Genomic DNA, 19,288 nt, shown 5'->3' with positions numbered 1-19,288 from the left:
GGTACCCTTTGTTAATAATGGGGCAACCATATGAACTGTAAATCAGAAAATTATATGGAGTACAGATTTTTTATAAAATTTGATCCAAAAGAAAAGTATATAAAGCAGCTCTGAGCAATATTTCCCATCCTAAATAAGCCATCCTTTGAAGGCCCTTTGGAGACTGCATTTTCCCATAATCCATTACTGGGAATAATTCTTCTCTTGTACATGAAATTGTAAGACTCCCCCCTTTCCAAGAGCAAGATGATCTTAAAGCATGAGGTATTGTTTTCACACCTACACATTTCCACACCTTACTGGATTTTAATTAAGTTCATTTTTAAAACCTATAGCATAGGTCTAAATTTAAAAAAAAAGTGTTATACTTACGCCATTGGTAGACAAGGCAACAAAATGCTTGGCCACAGCAGAAGGCTTTAATAAAATAAAAATATAAACTAGTTATACAGAACACTGCTAAATATTTTGCATTGCTGATCAGCCACAAAGCTGGTTTATGCATGTTGACACAATCAGGACTGTTCTTTTGATATTTGCTTCTGCTGGCATTAAGAAAACATGGTTGACTGTTGCTATTCATGTATATTTGCTCTGTCTGTGAACTTGACTTTATCATGAATACAGATATTGTAAGAGTCAGCAGCATGTCTGACCCAACTGTAGGCAAGGTTCAAAGATAGTTTAAGTCTTCTTATAGCAAATATCCTGGAGCAACATACTCAACCTTCAGGACAAGGTGCTGAACATGTCTGTCTAGATCAACCCTTGCTGACCAGGTTTTGGAGCAGCCTGGGTTTGATATGTTACAAAGATCCTCCTGGCAATCATCAAAAGGTCAGTGGAGGCCAGAAATCCTTGCCTTGGTTCTTTAATGAATCAACCCCAAGTGACAGGCTTGAAATTCAGCACCTCACTTAGAGATTCAGGTTAAGTATTTCAGTATTTCTGGACTCAGGGAGGTATTGTTATAGGAATAGTTTACAAGAGAAATGCTCTCAAACCCTGATCTTGAAAAGTAAATATAGTTTCCCCTAGTGGGAGTGGGTTAGAGGTAGTTTTAATTAAAAAAAAGAAACGACTTGCATTTCAAAGTATGAGTGGTAGGAGGGTGAAGGAAGGAGTGAGATGCCAGAATATGAACTGAAGACCTCTCTTCACAGTTCAGACATCTGCTGCAGCAGCCTCCATCTACTGCTTCAATGATAACTGTGTGTAGCTTTGAAAGTTTTGCCAAGGACTGGCAGGCCATTCCATGGAGGCTAGCATCTCTTCAAGTTTCTTCCACCTCACAGAAGTCTGGCAGTTGTACCATATTACAAGATGAATCTGAGATACAGGTTACATCTATTCAAGTACTTTTATACAAAGGATTTTAGGTGCAACTCAAACATTTGTCTCAACACCTAAGTGGCTTCATCACTGATTAAGATCAGAGATGCAACCAGTAACTTTAGTGGTAATGGAATTTAGTTTAATGTGACAGATCCAACATTTGCTAACGTGTACAGCATGTGTTTCGGCAGCAGTTGGCTCTGCTCCAGAGCTTGTTTAGAACTGACACAGGGAAGGGCTGTTATGTGTTCAGTTATGTAATTTAAGCATATTATACTTACATCATTAGCAGAAAGAAGAAGCCACTCTCTGGCTGTTTCTGCATTGGTAATAGTTTCTTGGGTGGTGAAAGTCTGCACAGCAGAAAAGAGATCTTTTAATACAGTCACATTCACAGAAAGTACATGAAGTCTGTATGTGTTTAAGGAATGCAAGACAAGATTAGGCTACCAAAACAAATTGTTCCAGCTAGTCAGAGCAGAGTAACCCTAAATTTATATAACAGCAGCAGCTTGATTTCAAGGAAGAATGCACCCACTGTGCATGCAGATATTAGTATTTCTGGTGCACACCTAATTTCACATTAACATTGGTCTGAGGACAAGGAATATTTAGGATATTTTTTTGGCAGGTACATCAGTTTTAGCTGATGTAATTGATATTTGAAGGAAGGCATAAACTGTTTGGACTACAATTTCCACTTTAAGACTAGTGGTGACTTCTAACTGAAAACTTAAATTGGGAAAACCACACAGATTGTTAGCTCTATTTGTTTTCATTCCCATCTCTCATATTTGGGACACTTTATTCTACTTAGTTTCTGTTAAGACTCTTGCCATAACTTCATTTTGCTGATTAAAGAAAACACGTTCCTGCTTTATGAAGTGTGAAAACAAGGTCAGTCATGCAATTCTTTTAGGATCAGCTTCAGCCATTCTGATTTACTCAACCATCACAATATAGCTTTAAGGATGAGCATTACATTCATTTTACTCCCATCCATCTCCGAAATTATTTTGTTATAGAACATGCATTTGTTGAGAAACTAAAAAAATACCATTCGTTCCCTTCCGAACATATCCAATTATCTAACTACAATCTGGCAAATAAACTGAACTGTTACTCTTTCAATCTGGCAATATTTTGAACTTTTGAACTGTGATGATTGAACTCAATTACTCGCAAAACAATGCTAGTGGTCATTTTGAAGTTTCCTTCTTACTTCATACATTAGTTGAAGGTCTATGTTACTGCCAAGTTGAGATAATGAGCAACACAAGCAAAGCAAGGTCAGCATTACACACATGGTAATTTGTTAGGGATTGTGCCTTTAAAACCAATGGGGGTCTGCTCTGCTTTAGAAATGAAGGGACCTGTGTCATACAACTATGAAATTTGTCTCCATCAACTTCCTCAGGCAAGACAGAAGCCAGTATATGCTTTAGTTAGTATTCCCCAAAGAGGAACAAAAAACACAAAATAAAGACAAGACCCTCCCAGCCATTATGTTCATGAATTAAGGCAAGCCATCCTCAAGCAGCATTCTAGAAATGCAGTTATAGTAAGTTTATATTGAAGTGCAAAACTGAAATTGTACAGATTGCTTACAAATTGACAAAATATTATGCTGGCAATTTGTAGCTTCTACAATGTTTATGGTGATCAAGAAATTTAACATTTTGAGTTCTTTGGGGGCACAGACTTGTCCATTTTGTGTTCGTATAGCGCTTAGCACAGTGGGGTCTGGTTCTGAGGGACTACCACAATACAAAAAAGTAATATAGAACAGCTACTGTGACAAATGTTATAGAATGCTACTTAAAGAAGATCTTTAAGTGTACCGTACTTTGTGTAGGATCTATTATCATCAAGAACCAAAAATATACAATTGAGTAAAACTAGGTTCTAACAAATAGGAAAAATGCATCAAAGACATGGCAAAATGCTAAACCTGATCTTGAATTTTAAAAGAACTAGCCACATGGCATCACAAATTCCATTTATGGGATATTGAACACTGAGACAAGACTTTTTGGCTATGGCTCAACTAAGTATTGTTTTTGGACACAAATCCCATTCATTTAAACTTCTGGAGAAGTTAATATTTTCATAGAATTGTAGAACAGGAAGGGACCTCAAGAGGTCTTCTAGTTCAGTCCCTTGCACTCAAGGCAGGACAAAGTATTATCTACCATCCCTGACAGGTGCCTGTCTAACCTGCTCTTAACCTCCAATTACAGATTCCACAACCTCCCTAGGCAATTTATTCCAGTGTTTAACTACCATGACAGTTAGGAAGTTTTTCCTAATGTCCAACCTACACCTCCCTTGCTGCAATTTTTATACATTTTGAGTGATCTCCATTCTGACCATTTACAAATTGAGAAAGTCACCCGCTAGTGTTAATATTTTCTATACCTTAGATGCAATGATGAAGAGTGTTGTCTCAGGATTAAGCTCAGCCACGGTTTTGGCTATATGAGTACCATCAATGTTGGATACAAACCAGACACGAGGGCCTCCCTTGGAATATGGTTTCAGGGCTTCAGTCACCATAACGGGGCCCTGGAAAGCATCAATATAGTTAGGTTGTCAAATCTTTGCTGCACACGCGCACAAGTCACGAAATGATGTTATGCAGGAGTCAGTACTTGAGAGCTTACCAAATCTGAGCCACCAATCCCAATATTGACCACATCGGTAATTGCCTTTCCAGTGTAGCCTTTCCATTCTCCACTACGAACTTTCTGCAGTTTAAATACACAGATTTCAATTAAGGTTAAGTTACAATGACTACAATATCAAGACCATCATTTATGTATAGATTAGGGTCACAAATACTCCTAGGAGATTCTCCCAAAAGGTTCTCCTTTTAAACAAGCAAATACTAAAGAACCAAAATGCACAGCTAAAAAGTAAATCCATAAAACAAAAAAGGATTTAGAGTTTTTATTAAAAAAGATGATCATTGTGGACACAAATATACTAACTTATAAAGGGCAAAGGTCAGCCTTTACATATGCACATACTCCCCTTACTCAACTCCAACTGGAGCAGCACATATTTTTCACAAGACTGAATAGGGCCCTTACTGTAGAGCAGTGACAAATGTTAAAGCTTCATATAGGCCAGTGATTTCCTCATACCACAGCCAAAGTACTGCATACTAATACCAGTGCCTAAGTCTACAAGAACAGAATATAAGACCTCTGTGTTCCATCATGGCAATTACAATAAATATGAATGTTAAAGAGGAGGAACATCAAAGGAGCAACCCAAATTAAAAATCTATATAATATCAAGAGGATTCTGAGCTATTAAATTCTGGTTTGCATTTGAACTTAAATTCAGAGGAGTTTGGATCTGAAGTTCTGCATTGGGCCTCTAATTAACGTAAGTAGGTTTTGCGAGATATAATAGAGCACTGGTTCTAAAAAGTGTCATGGGTATACAAGATTTATGTCTAAACAAAATATTCAAAGGTTTTCCATTGTACACAGGTCTTCTATTAAGAGAATCAGTTCTGTGCTTCAGCCCTACTCGTTGGTCGGCCAGCTACTGAAAGTTTTGAATAAAAGCTGTCAAACTGGTATACCACCAAAATAGCAACCTGCATTTGCCCATCATCCACCACCTGTGCATTAATCCCACTCATTGCACAAAGCAAAGCTTGCAAACATGAGCAACATCCACTACCAGGGAGAGCTGAAAATGAAACCCAATTCTAAAGCTATTTCTTTTCTGCAATCAGATTAATTGGAGCTCCAATTATTCTAATACTTTCTCCCCAGACATGCTTTGTGAAGATAATGATGCTCTACTGAAGAAAAACTTGTAGACGTACACAGTTAAGTAACAATTTATAGCAATCTCAGCTACAGGCTACTTTAAAAAAAAAAAAGAGCCACCACTTAAACCATAGCCTCTTAAAACCATGTTAAGGAACCATATTTTTTGCCTTCACAGAGAAGACTAAATCAAGCATCCCTTGTGGTAGTGAAAACTAAAGACTAGAATGATGTTTAAACATGATTATTTTGGTCACTCAGAGAGGGGCTCTGGTCTGCATGCGAAGTGCCCAATTGCTAGCTCTGAAGATTGAAGTCCATATCTGCAAAAGAGGTATGGCATAGGCAGCAATAGAAGCTTCCTCACACTATACCACCAGTACATTTTAATCCTGCCCAGGAAGGAGAACTTATAAGGGATAAAAGACTGTTGAGCTTCTACAGCCCATTCAGTTCTTAATTGTGGGCTGAGGCTGCCAACAAAAGGTGCCAATTAGTGTCAGTTATTTTGGTTTGGGCACTTCTCCACTGGGAACTGGATCTACTCCAAACTCATTTCACATAGGCCACCCAGCAGTCATCAGGCCAGGGTAACTTTTGGTCACGACCATCTGGACAGGATTTACAATGACAGCCTCATGAACAAAGATTTACCCCATCATCCCTGAACCTCACTGATGTGTTTGTTATACATTGGCAGGTTTAAGATACCTAGAACAGTGTATGTTGATCAGCCTTATCAAGCATCTGAGTTTGGCATTCAGGCATATGAAATTCATCCAAATCTTAAGCTAACACCCACTTTGTTCTCCATGTTTGTTCCTAGACAACTGTTCTTAATCAAAGAATTGTCACTACAAAAGTGAGTGTCTAGAACTAGTTTGATAGACATCTACATTTTAAATGTTGTGCTGTACTAAACCAAAGACAAATAGTCATTTATGATTTGAGAGCAGAAGATGCAAGGTTTAGACTAGCCAGGGAGCATACCAAAGAATTCTCACACTGTTAAGTTGCAAATAGAGTTGACTTACATATACCTTATGAAAGGCCCTGAGATGCTCCAAGAAAATGGCTGTGAGATTAGAAGAGACCATGGAAAGAGTCCAAGACACCTTCTACAATACACTGTAGAATTGGTGGAGCACCTGTCAAGTGACAAGTGAGCTGGGAGCCTCCTGACTGCACTCACATTAGCAAATATGACTTTAAGGGGGAAGTTCCTTCTAGACAAACATTTCTACAGTAAATGAGATACGACCAAGTGATTAAGAAATTAGTTAAGGGAAGGGAGAAGTCATTAGGTGTTTGGTGCCTAACTGCCATTTGTGCCCAATATTTATATAACTGGAACTCACAAGTTATGAATGAGGATAAAATATTATTGTAAACAAAACAAAAAAGTTTAAATGCAAACTCAGGAAAGTGTTTTTCTAGCAAATGTTGTTCAGAAAAAGTAACCATTCCTAGAAGACGTGTACAGATACGGATCCATTTTGTTCATGCAGCTACTACTGTCCCTCATTTAGACTTGTTAGGTATTGTAGTAGTTCATATTATAAGTGCAACAGAACACTGATGCAAAGTACATAGATCAGATCAATCAACTAAGGATTTTATACCTGACAGAAGTGCTTCATCTTGTCCAACACCTTGTTAACTTCTGGGACTACATCTTTGCCATCCACTAATATTGGAACATTGGAGCGATTCCTCAGGGCAATATGAAGCACAGCCCGATTCTGAAACAAGGCAGCATGGGAGACAAACATCATAAAATATTAACTGAGGCAGTTTGGCAGTGTAGATACACAAAACAGCACCCAGAAGGCAGCAACATAACATTAAAGGCTCTGAAGCCTGCCTATCTAAGGATCTCTGACTATTAACTTGAAAATCTTCTACGACCACAAGCCTGCATCTCTCTCTCACTATTTCTAACATGCTCACTGTGGTATCTAAGCACCTGATCAGATTTGACAGAGTTGGTGGAAAACTGTCCAAAAAACTTCCAAAACTAGAAAAGTATGTAGTATGCATATCAGGCAAACATTAATAGATTGTAGTGAGAGATAATGAGTTTGAAATTGTAGTTAAAGCTTGATCTTTTGATAAGCAATTTTAATGCATTTGCAATTCATACTTCTGCACTAAGCAGAGATTATGGTCTTCAGGATTGAAGACAGTTTTATGATCAACTCCTAGTTGTAGTCAATAACTCAAGGGAGTTATTAGCAGTTATTAGCTAATAGGGAGTTATTAGCAGTTTCTCAATGACTACAGCAGTAACAGGAAAATACAATATACAGGAAAAGATAAATAAGCATATAGAAGTAGCAGCCATGTGACAGGGAAATTGATAGCAGTGGAATAGAAGAACATGCTTATCAGAGAAAGGCCCCCAAATACTTGTGTGATATGTTAGAATTCTAGAGTAGTGCCAAATTCTAATCTCAGATGCACCACACCCTGCTTATATCAGAGGCCAGAATTTGAGTCTTCATCTGTAGTGATGAGTTTGTTGCTGCTGTAATCTAGGGTGGAGGATTTACAGTTAAACAATTCACCTGGTCAGTGAGGCAAAGCCAACAAGGAAGATATGAACTGCCAAAGTTTATGGGTTAAATTACAGTCCTGAATCCAATCTAAGAGAGCTTTGGTAGCTGCTGGGTCAGAAGACTCAGGAGCCTCCTGAGCTACAGTTATGAAGATGCACCCTGTTTTTAAATTGAGGATGAAGGATGGTCCTGGTCACTCTTCACCATGGAATCAAATATATTAGTACTGGGATTTCTACTTATTTTTATCTTAAAACTTTTCAAATTGATAAATACTGCATTTGAAGAGATTTATTTCTGGTGCAGTGACCACTAACAGTAGCTTACCATCCAAGTTAACACTCATTTGGGATGTACACACGACATTGCTATGCATGGGTGCACTAAATAGGACTTTTGCATACATGTACACCAAGCAGACAATGCCTCCAGCATCAAAATATACATCAGCCTTAAATGTGGTCAGCTTGTTTAGATTTAGAACATTCTCTAAATTAGAGTACAAGTCAATTCTGAATCTTTATTGCTTTGGACATGTTAAATTTCTGTTTGATGGTATCCCTTTTAAGTAATCAGGACACTTCTGATTTTAAAAGGATTTGACATGATGTTCTGCTTGGCCAGATAGAGTGTAAATTAAACACAGATCTGTTCCAGGTCAACCTTCTGATATAGTTCTGCCAACTATAAAGGAGACCTAGGAGTCTGATAAATGCAAGTGTTCCTGGACTCTGAGTCACCAGAGGTGATTGTTTTGTATTACTACCTCTTACCATAGCAGCCCTTGAAGTAGGGCATAAGTACTGGAGGCCAAGCAGGGAACCAAGTCCACTCCTCTAAAATAATGTTACCTCAGAATATAGTTCTCTGAGGAACACTTATCTTGACTGGTATATTGTTCCAAGGCAGGGAAAAGAGCAACCTCATAAGGAGTAGTCAAAATGGGCTACCTTGTGATAAGCCACAGGCTCCTTATGCCAAATTGAGCCTCTGAGGGAGGCAGAACCTCAACACCCACCCCTCACACCAATCCCTAGATAGTTAATAAAAATCAAGAGCTGAATGGGGCAGAGCTGTCCCCTGCTCAGCCAAAATAATCTTAGAAGCAGGGTGCTCCCACCTGGGGCTGCATGACTGCACATAGGAGGGATGAACAATCACAATGACTTTGAAACTCTGAAGGAGAAGAATAGTAATTTCATTCTGAACTTGGACCAGTGAACTCTCCCAAGCATCATTTCTGAATTACTGGTCAGAATTCAAAGAAAAGGTTTGATGGGCACAAAGACCCAATTTTCAGACAGTTGAAATATGAGGTCTGCACATATGCAATTGCAAGTACAAACTGGCTAAATTCCTATTTCTGGGTCCAAACACAGACTTCAGCTTTCTGAAGAGTTAGGTTTTAAAATGGTCTGTAGTCATTCTAGCCACTGAAGTTTTAACTGCTTGCCTTTAATAATAATAATAAAACAAAAGGCAGGCAAAGCCTTAGCTGGAGCTAAAAAATGGTTATTTTACTTTTGTCCTTTAAGGGCAATGGATAAATACAGAAAGGGAGGAAAACTGCCTTTCCAAAGCTGCTTTATCTGGACATGACAAAACACCTCTACAAACACTCAATACTCACAAGCAAAATATAATACAACTACTGAGCTCTTCGAAGCAAAGTGTTTAACAGTGTCTCTGCAAGTTCACATAGTCAATGAACACAAGCAAATAACTTCCATCAGAAAAGCTCTAAAACGTGAAAGGAACTTGAATATTTAAGATAACCCTCTTGGTTGAGCTGCTTTTTAGATCACCCAGATTTTCTTCTGTTCTCAATTTAAAAAAAAAAAAAAAAAAAAAAAACACGAGTAGCTACTTAATTTGTTTTATCCAACCTAACTGAAGTCCTATGCAGCATACCACAAACTTTGAGCAACAGTGTGTTCTAATAAGCCTGGATACAGTGATCACTTTCACACCTAGAAAAAAGGGAAGGTCTTTGTTCTCTTGATGCAATAGGTGGCTAGTTCCCAAAAAACTGGGTTTATAACTGCCACTGACAAGTATCCTCAACAGCACAAAGCAGAAGTTCTTACAGTTCTTACTAGAAGTTCTTGTGTCATTTGCTAAGCTTTACCACGACTGGTCTGAAGCAGAAGCAAAGAAAGTGTCCCCTTGCATCTAATACCCTGCCCCATGTCAGATATGAGCTCTGTAATTCATCAGTTGGTCCCATCTCCATTCTCCAGCGGAATGCCTTCAGAACCAGGTCAGTGTGGGAAACAATTTCTGGTCCAGTTTCCTCCACTTCCAGCAGCTTGGGGCCCAGTAAATTGTAAGGCTGATCTCCAGCTCTCCACCCCACCTCAGTTGCCATTGATATCACTACTTGTTTTTGTCTTCTCCTCAGAGCCTGTGTGTATGGTGTGATGTACATGAGCAAAGAAATAATACTATCACTACATTTAATAGTTCAATGCACCATAAGTAGCCATGTAGTAGTAATTTCCAGCCCCACACTCCTCCAGCATAAATATGCATAACCTAGGTCAGTGGTTCTCAACCAGGGAATGTGTACCCCTGAGGGTATGCAGAGGCCTTCCAGCAGGTACATCAACTCATCTAGATATTTGCCTAGTTTTACAAGAGGCTATATAAAAAGCACTAGTGCAGTCAGTGCAAACTAAAATTTCATACAATGACTTGTTTATACTGATCTATATACACCATACACTGAAATGTAAGTACAATATTTATATTGCAATTGATTTATTTTATAGTTATATGGTAAAAATGAGGAAGTAAACAATTTTTCAGTAATAGTGTGCTATGACACTTCTATATTTTTAGGTCTGATTTTGTAAGCAAGTAGTTTTTAAGTGGTGTAACTTGGGGGTACACAAGACAAATCAGACTCCTGAAAGGGGTACAGTAGTCTGGAAAGGTTGAGAGCTACTGACCTAGGTGATATAGCCACAGACAGAACTAAACCTTACCTCAGTGAAGTTGATCTTCTTTCCAGTGAACATTTGCTCCCTAGCATTTTCAACACCCCTTGACTTTGCCTGAGAAGGGTAAAAAAAAAAATCTCATTCACTTAAGGGAAGAAGAAGAAACTAGCCCCTCCCAGATAGGCCCACCTGCATCAGAAAGACAATTTCTTCCATAAAACTAACTGGCTACAACAGTTATATTATCTGCCAGTAGTTCACAACTGTAAGAGTTCTTTCTCCTATTTTAAAGGAAATTGGTTAGAGGGTGTTTGTTCACTGAGGGGAGAGTGGTATAGGTGAAACTGACATGACAATCTCAACTTTTTAAAATTACTCTGTTTCATCTTGTCAACATCAACAATACACCAGTCAATTGCTTATTTATTTTAATAAACAGAAAAGTGATTGAAAGTAATTTTTTCCTGCAGGTCCAAATTTCTGTTAGTACTTCCAAATATGATGCATCACAGATACAAGACTGTCTTGGTCTTTCATCTAACTAAGTAGCCAGGGAGAATGGTAAACCTGAACATCACACTGAACTAAGATTATCCAGGCAAATCTTTTCAGAAATGACAGTCCTGAAGCTTTCAGATGACTATTTAAGCAACAAAAGATGTTTCATGCATCACTTTTAAACTGCAGATGTAATTCTGTTAAGGACTTGACGCTTGTACTAATTTAGTTTGGTTCTTTTTTTATATAAATGTAAAAAAAGTTTCTTGTTCTTTAAGAGACCTGCACTGATCTTTAAAAGCATCTGATTGACAAGAGAAACATTTTTGGCTCCACAAACGGATATTTCATTACATCGGAATGGCCCAATTGTTATATGGTTAATGCCAGCATGTAGACACAGATTGGGCTGTGGTGGTGATTTGAGGCAGCTCTCAGATAAACTCCCCCACTAGATTGTACAAAAGCCCTCTGCCAGTGCTCTGCAGCTAGGGAGTGGACAACAGTCCTCTTTCATGGCATAATCTTCCCATTCTCAATTCCATGAGGAGTCCCATCTTGTATTAATGCAGACCTCATCAGTATTATCTTATGTTGGTTGCTCTGCTGCACAGCGAAACCCCTCCTGAGGTGGGAAGCAAGGTGGGGCTCATGGTCAGTGAGGAGGCTTTGGTAGAATAGCTCCTGACAGAGTCACGTTGCCTTGGGGCCAGAAAGCAAAGCTGTGAAGCTATCCCTAGGATGGTCTGCAGGTTTCATGGGCTTAATGCCTACCAAATCCTTGTGAAGATACGAAACTATCTACTTTTGAGAGCTGGGCTGAAGTTTTCTCAACTCCCAATAGGCACCCAAATACTCTTGATAATCCTGACTTATGTCCTGTGCTAGAACCAACTGTGTCAGGAAGGATTTAGCTCTGCATTTTTCTGCAACTTATTTTCATCTTTTGATAGATGAGGGTGAACATAAGGAATTACCAGTTCTATCAGCATCTTCATGACCTCTTCTGTAACAAGGTTCTTCGAATAATCCACCAAGATATCCCCATGATCAGTATTCAGAGTCACACTGCCAACAGAGATGGTTTGTTAAATTGTAAGTTCCTACAGAGCTATTATTTTACGCATGCAAGTAATGAGAGATTACCCAAATAATTTGGCTATTCTTACTAGCTTTTGTAGATTTGGGCTACAAAGGGAGAGTTTTGCCCAAACACATTTCATAAGAGGATTTACTAGATACTAAACAGTTTAATTGGACTATAATTTTCCAGCTATAGTGTCCATTTTCTCCTTGGAGAGTTTAAATAGAAACAATCATATTGACATTTAGGCCAATCATTTCAATAAAAACAACAAGATGAAAAAAAAATCAAGTCAAGTATTCATATTCATTCCAGCAGCAAAGTGTGATAAAAGCAAGCATGCTTAAAAAACAACAAAAACAAAACACACACACCACATACACGATAACTAATACAACTCCAAGTATAAAAAAAATGCACTCTGCTCCATTCACTATTAATCTCATTTGTGTAATCTAATCCTCACTGTCCAGCGGAGCGCTCCAAATTATTTAACTAACCCTTGTTTGAAGAATATAGTCTAAATCTCAGAAGATCATGTTGCAGCCTTCAACAGATCTAAGACTAAAAATGCTGAAGATGTGTTTATTAGAAGTAGCACCAAGACAAGTCATGTATTGCCATGCATTTGAGTCTTCTTGGAAAATGGACTACTTTATTAGCCCCTTGCTGTAGTAGGAAGTGCTAATTATTCCATACCCCCAAAGCAACAGAATCCTCCAGTCATATACATCCTAATTTTCTTTGCACTGGGCACTACTTTTACAGCACACTTCTCCTGTGTAGGGGAAACTCATAAAACTGTTTCCTATTACTCATTCCAACACTAACAGTGTTTCTACCCAAGGAATCTTGCTTCCCTATGCTATGCTATTTTTCTTTTGCTCCAGGTGCTGTGCACCCACAAATCCCACTGAAGTCAATGGAAGCTGCAGGTACTCAACACCTCTCAGGATCAAAATCTACATTGTTCACTATTATCTCCTGTGCCTTTCTGCAGCAAGCTTTCCTTCCCCAGTGTCTGAACACAATTTATATACTATTTTGGAGTACACAGCTATGCTAGGAATCTAACAAGAGCAAATTAAGACACAGCCCCTAGCCCAAATAAATTTGATGTGACACAACAAGCAAGGGCCATAAACAGGGAGGGTGGAGTAAAATGGGGAGATGCAGGACTAAGGTTATTATTGTAACATCAGTAACTCAATCAGGCATGTACATCTGGGTTCAATAATTTAGTATTTTTTGTTTCTTTCTCCCCCCAATCCTATCAGAACTAAGATTACTGTACAGATTTGAATGAGGAAGGGAAGATATTTTGGCAAAAAGCTTTAGGGTACCATCAGAGAGAACAACAGGCAGGCATCAGAAAAGCAGATAGTAAGACTGAAGTAGAAAAAGAATTGTAGCAAATACAACATACTACAGTCTGATCAGCCTGTTCTACCACACCTTATATACTTTTCTAATGCTGGGTCTAGGTTTCCAGTTTCCTCAGGTTAAGTATGCTTAACTCTTGGGCCTGGTCACCACAGTTTTCGTACTGCAAAACTATCGACTATTCTGGTTAGGAGGTGTTACTTAGGCACTAAAAGTAATAACTGCATCTGTTCTAAGGGCCAGCAAAGAATGGGGCCCCATTTACTAGGCACTGTATAAATACAGTAATAGACAGATCATGCCCCAAAGTGCTTACAATCTAAATTGACAAGACAGAGTGGGGGAAGGGTATATAACACAAGCAGAGTGAACAATGCGATGGCAGCAAGTGTCATTAGCTTCACATTTTATTTTGGTGGGGGAAGTAAGTTGGAGTGGATCAGCTAAATGGAAAGAAAGTGAAAGGAGAGGAAACATTGAAGGGAAGTGGGGAGAGGAATATGGGCAAGGGGAGAACAGAGTAAGAGGGGCAGGTGTGGGTGAAGCTGAGGTGATGCAATGGTGAGGGAGAAGGTTAGAGAAAGCAGCCAGTCAGCACAGGGCAGAGAAAGTCCAGTCAAAACTGTAGAAAGTTCTCTGCATGTCTGAAAGGTCCCTGCTTTGGCTGCTGCTATAGCTGCTCCTACCAACTGGAGTCTCTGGCTGGTTTTTCCTCTACACTTTTAGATATACAACCCCTAGTGTGGCTGCAGTTATACTGGTATAAAGGTGCTTATACCAATATAGCTTGCTATAAGCACCTTTATACGGATAAAGCTTGCTATACTTGTATATGCACCTTTTAATCATTTAACTACATCCACATTAGGGGTTGTACAGTTCTAAACAGATTGAGCTAAAGTAGTATAAAACCTGTTGAGACAAGCTCTTTAAGAAGGTACATTTTATATAGGTTTGTCACATTTTTAATTTGATACTAAATTGCTTTATGCACCCAAAGTTTGAACCTACTTTACTAAAAAAAAAAAAATCATGCCCTTTTGTATATCAATAGATTTTTCATAATTTAAAGGAATTCTAATGACAATCTCAGACTACAATTAAGCACAAGGAAGTTGCAACAGAGACTATATTCTAGTCAATGTATGGTAAACTTAAGTTCACATCCTTGAAACTTGGGCTCCCTGTATCCTACAGAAGTATTTTATTTATTCATGGGGGGAGGGAGAATCAACCTTAGACCTAGAAAATTAAGTATCCCAGACAAAAATTTTAGTTACTAAAAATGGAGAAATTCTTTGAAACTAGTCATTCATTTCCCTGTTCAGACGAATGAAGGGGAACTTCCGATAGTCTCTTATATAAAAGATAATTTGGGATCATTGTAGCTGCTGTGGGCTACCACAACAAATCTAACTACCACCCACACCTCATCTGGAGTATGAAGGGATATAATGTAATTTTATTTTAAACCTACTTAAGAGTATGTGACTCTTAGAAGAAATCCAAAAAACCCTACAGATCAATAATGTTTTGCTACAGTGCACATTCTGCAATGCAGCATCTAATAGATGGTGCTACCCACATGAAAACAATGACTTGTCACATAAGCCACGTCCGCACTTAAGTGATGTAACAGTTTCTTGTAAAGCCATTACCATGGTACCACACAGAATACTGGTCTCCCCCCCTACAATGTTAAATATAAAGAAGCCATTTGCAACCTGGAATCCATCATTGCTCAAATTCCCAGGTGACCTGTAATGCTTTCCACCCCATACACACTAATAGTTAGCCTAGAGGCTCTCTGTTCTTTTCCCATGTATACCTTACTACAGTCATTTATGTCTTCGTAATCGCCAAGCTATATTACAGCAATGCACTCTACTTAGGGCTATCTTTGAGAAGCACTCAAACTTCAGCTGGTGCAAAATGTAGTTGTCTTTTCTGAGTGGGGCAAGCTGTTATGAACACATACCAGCACTGCATACGCTGCACTGGCTATTTGCTTCAGAAAAGCTTGACTCAGTCTGCAACCTCCCGGTAGTTATGATTTGCTGGGGTTAGGCTGCTGCCAGCAGTTTTGGTGCTGAACCCTCCACAGCTGGTGGTAGGGTATTCTTAGTGGACAAATGCTTCTGGAATCTGCTCCTTCTGTCAGCTTGCCAGAACTAGAGATTGAATTTCAAGGAGCAGTTAACTATGATCCATGTGATGGATTAACTGCTCTCAGCATTTGTCAAAAGACTTATGCATTTTTTGTTTAAGAGTTCAAATTCATGTGACATAGTTGGAGGCAAGTATGAACACTTCCCACAATGAAGTATGCCAAACTAAATGGCAAATGTGACCTTTTCTCAGGCAGGTGTGCAGCAAAGGAGGAGTATGAATGTAACAAACATGGACAGACATTCTATGCTATCCTATTAGGCATGTAAAGAAGGAATGAAATAATAGGTGTTCTGGATTTTAAAAGGATGTATATTTTATTGATCTCATTTCAACTTTATTTTAAGTAGTCACACCTCTAGACACCCCTGCTCTCCTCTCAACAAAAAAGAAACTATCAAATTCAGTCCCTAATGCTGTATTAGAGCCAGGGAAACCTTGTAAGCCAGAATGTACTTTCCCTGCTACAAAGAAACTAGAATATTTGTTTTAAAAACTTACAGACTTTAAAGTACAAGGTGGCACAATCTTGTTACCAGGATCATAGGTACAACCATTACACAGAAATGAGGATTTAAAAAAGTCTATTCTTTCATCAGCATAGAGAAAGTAGGCATGCAAGAAAGCTCTTCTTAGACACTAATGTGGAGAAATACATCTTGGTCTTCAACATACTCTTTAAAATACTTAAGCCGTTCATAAAGCATGAAGCCCCTTTTCAAGATGATGCCAACAATTAAATCAATCTCCCACCCAAGTGATGCCTGACAGGAAATTATCTGTACACCAAAAGGCAAAAGCTCAGGGTGTCTGTATTTCTCACCATGATCTACAGAGGTCTGAAGAAGCTCAATACTAAATATTTGGCACATGTGTACGTTAATGAATTCTAATCACTCCTGCTAGACAGGGTAATCATGGCTCCATTCGACAGAGAGGCTGAGCAGCGTTAAACACGGTCTGTGCCTATCCTTGTGCTTCCCCTTCCTGGGTCACAATCCCGTATCGCTCTTGCAGTGTGCTCTGAGTAACTATAGGGGCACCAAAGGTGCTGGGGGCAGTACTAGGCTCTGCTCAGGGCCAGCCCGGACACCCCGCTGGCTCTGAGGGCCGTTCAGGGCCCTTGTCGCGGGGCCCACCATGACGAGGCAGGCTGATGCGAGAGGCCGAGACACGACGGACCCACAATGCCACTCTCCCCGCCGCAGCCCCGCGCCGTGCTTCCCGGCACGTACCGTGCCGCAAGGATGAGTCAAGGGCAGGCGGGCAGCCCGCCGAGCCAGGGGGCTCTGCTGGAGCCGTGCCCGAAGAGCACCACCAGCTCTGGGGGAAGACTGCCCCGTCCCCTCCGCGCTGCACTCCCCAGGCGGGCGGGCCGCGGGGACCCAGGCCATTGGGGCCAACTGGTGCGGCGACAGCGCCCCGGGGCGGCTTCCGCTCCCTTGCGGCCCTACTCGGGCAGGTGGCAGGGCCCAGAAACGGCTTCCGCAAAGCCTCCCCGCGGCCCTGAGCGAGCGGGCCCCTGGCGGCGCTGCGCGGCCCGGGCCGGGCCGGGCCCCGCCGCCTACAGCCCTGGGAGCGGGGGCTGGGAAGGACCCTGCAGCAGCCCCGGCCCCGCTACCCGGGGAGGGGACCGGTCCGGCGGCGCCCCTAGCCGCCCCCTGGGGGCCGGGGTCGTGCCGCTGAGTGGGCCCACCTGAATTTCTGGAAGCGGTCCTTGTCGGCCTCGAAGAGTTGCCTCAGGACGAGCTTGGCGGCGTTCGCCTTGTACCACTCGGCGAGCTTCCTGAAGGCGGGGTCGCTGGACAGGTCCATGCTGCTAGCGGACGACGATGCGGCGGGCAGAGCAGGCGCTGCTGGGGACCGGCGGTTTATAACGGCAGACCCGCCCCTCCAGTGCCGGCCCCGCCCCGCCCCGGCCCCCACAGGCCGGCCCCTTGGCGCGCCGGGCCTGGGCTCCGCTTACACGCGGCTGCAGCCCCCGTGGCCGTGACTGGCCTGTGGACGGGGGTCCGCCCGAGCAGGGGCTGGAGCTGTCACAGCGCTCCCTTGGGCGGCGGGCTACCGCCTTTCCCGTTCGCAGCCGCCCCGGCACATCCCTGCAGGTGCTATCCGGGATCCCACCCACCCAAAGGTTGCCATGAGCGCCTTGCGTGCCCTGCGGGCTGTGTGAGCTTCAGCCTGTCACCGAGCCCGCCAGGCGCCGCCTCTCCCGGCTTCTCTCTCTCTGGCGCGGCTTCTGCCTTGTATCGAAGTAGACTTAGCTCTGCGGGGACGAGACTAGGGGCGAGGTGTTTGTTCAGAACCTGGCCCAGGTGGCACCTCCCTTCGGACTGGGATCTTTTGATCAGAGGCGGATTTACCGTAAAACAAACAGTGCGGTGGCACGGGGCCCCCAATGACAGGGCCCCCCCAAAATGCAGGACAAATCTCATCTGACAACCTGCCCCTGAGTCCCAGCCGGCGGTGCGGCAGAGCTCAGGCAGGCAAGCTGCCTGCCTGCATTCTGTGGCTGGCTGCTGGCACGTCTCTGTGTGCCCCCGGCGGGGTGGAGGTGGCTCTACGTGCTTCCCCCGCCCCATGCAGTGCATGGAGACCCGCTGTCCCCATCCCCCCGAGGGGGTGCACAGAGACATGCCAGCAGCAGGGCTAAGGTGGCTCCCTGCCCGCGCTGCCTCCCTCCACCCATGCCGTGCCACACTGCTCCCGGAAGCAGCTGGCATGTCCCTGTGGCCCCTGGGGGCGGTGTGTCTCTGCGCATTGCCCCCAACCTGAGCGCCAACTCCGCAGCTCCCATTGGCTGGGAACTGCGGCCAATGGGAGCTGCGGAAGTGGCACGCAGAGACCCCCACCTAGAAGCTGCTGCCAGAAGGGCATGCCAGTCGCTTTGGGAGCTGTACCGCCCAAGGTAAGCCTTGCCCCCCTGTTTTAATACCATGTGCTGCAAAGAGCCACAGGAGGCACATTAAAGAACCACTTGCAGCTTGGCAGCCTCAGTCTATCACTGCTCTACTGGAATCACACATCACAGAATATTAAAATACATCACATTTTCCTGAGTGACAGTGAGTACAGCACTTTATGTATTTATCCATTGTTATTTAATTATACCATATATTCCTGAGTCATGCTGAGCACACCACTTTATTCACTGTAAAATGTTAACATTTAAATTAGAGGTAAAATACCAGTCAAAGGGAGTATGCATGTAGATTACTTTTTCAGGCTTTTACAAAACCTATGTCAACTTAGCAATTAGCCTTATTTGTTTTTAATTCAGTACCACCCTCCACAGCACAAACCCAACACTAATAAAGGTGCCCTGTGATAGTTATCTTTAATGTGTGAATTGTCACAGGAACAAATGGCTAATGAACTTTGGCCACAGGGGAACAAACCCCTCAGAAATCTATGTAGCCCCACAAGCATGTGCCAATGTTCCTTCATGTACATTTTCAGCAGCTGTACAGGTTACGAAGGTGTCCTTCAGCACAGGCAGATGTCATTGCGAGGTATTTAGCACTATGATCT

General features: G+C 41.8%; 1 protein-coding gene across 1 annotated transcript in view; it reads right to left on the bottom strand.

Moving 5' to 3' along the window:
• The window catches only part of GPI (glucose-6-phosphate isomerase), a 28,593-nt gene extending 10,928 nt beyond the window's left edge, over positions 1–17,665 (bottom strand). The window contains exons 1-8 of the mRNA XM_074968771.1: positions 17,454–17,665; positions 12,099–12,189; positions 10,669–10,737; positions 6,746–6,865; positions 3,999–4,082; positions 3,754–3,900; positions 1,617–1,688; positions 373–417 (exon numbers count right to left, since the gene is read on the bottom strand). Coding sequence (XP_074824872.1) covers positions 373–417; positions 1,617–1,688; positions 3,754–3,900; positions 3,999–4,082; positions 6,746–6,865; positions 10,669–10,737; positions 12,099–12,189; positions 17,454–17,572 — 747 coding nt within the window. The 5' untranslated portion in view covers positions 17,573–17,665. The remainder of the gene's footprint in view (positions 1–372; positions 418–1,616; positions 1,689–3,753; positions 3,901–3,998; positions 4,083–6,745; positions 6,866–10,668; positions 10,738–12,098; positions 12,190–17,453) is intronic.
• Between the last annotated feature and the right edge of the window lie 1,623 nt (positions 17,666–19,288).

Source organism: Natator depressus, chromosome 12 (assembly GCF_965152275.1).
Source record: "Natator depressus isolate rNatDep1 chromosome 12, rNatDep2.hap1, whole genome shotgun sequence".
Taxonomy (NCBI): Eukaryota; Metazoa; Chordata; order Testudines; family Cheloniidae; genus Natator; species Natator depressus.
Note: the sequence above shows the minus strand (reverse complement) of the source record. Positions and strands in the feature narration are given on the sequence as shown.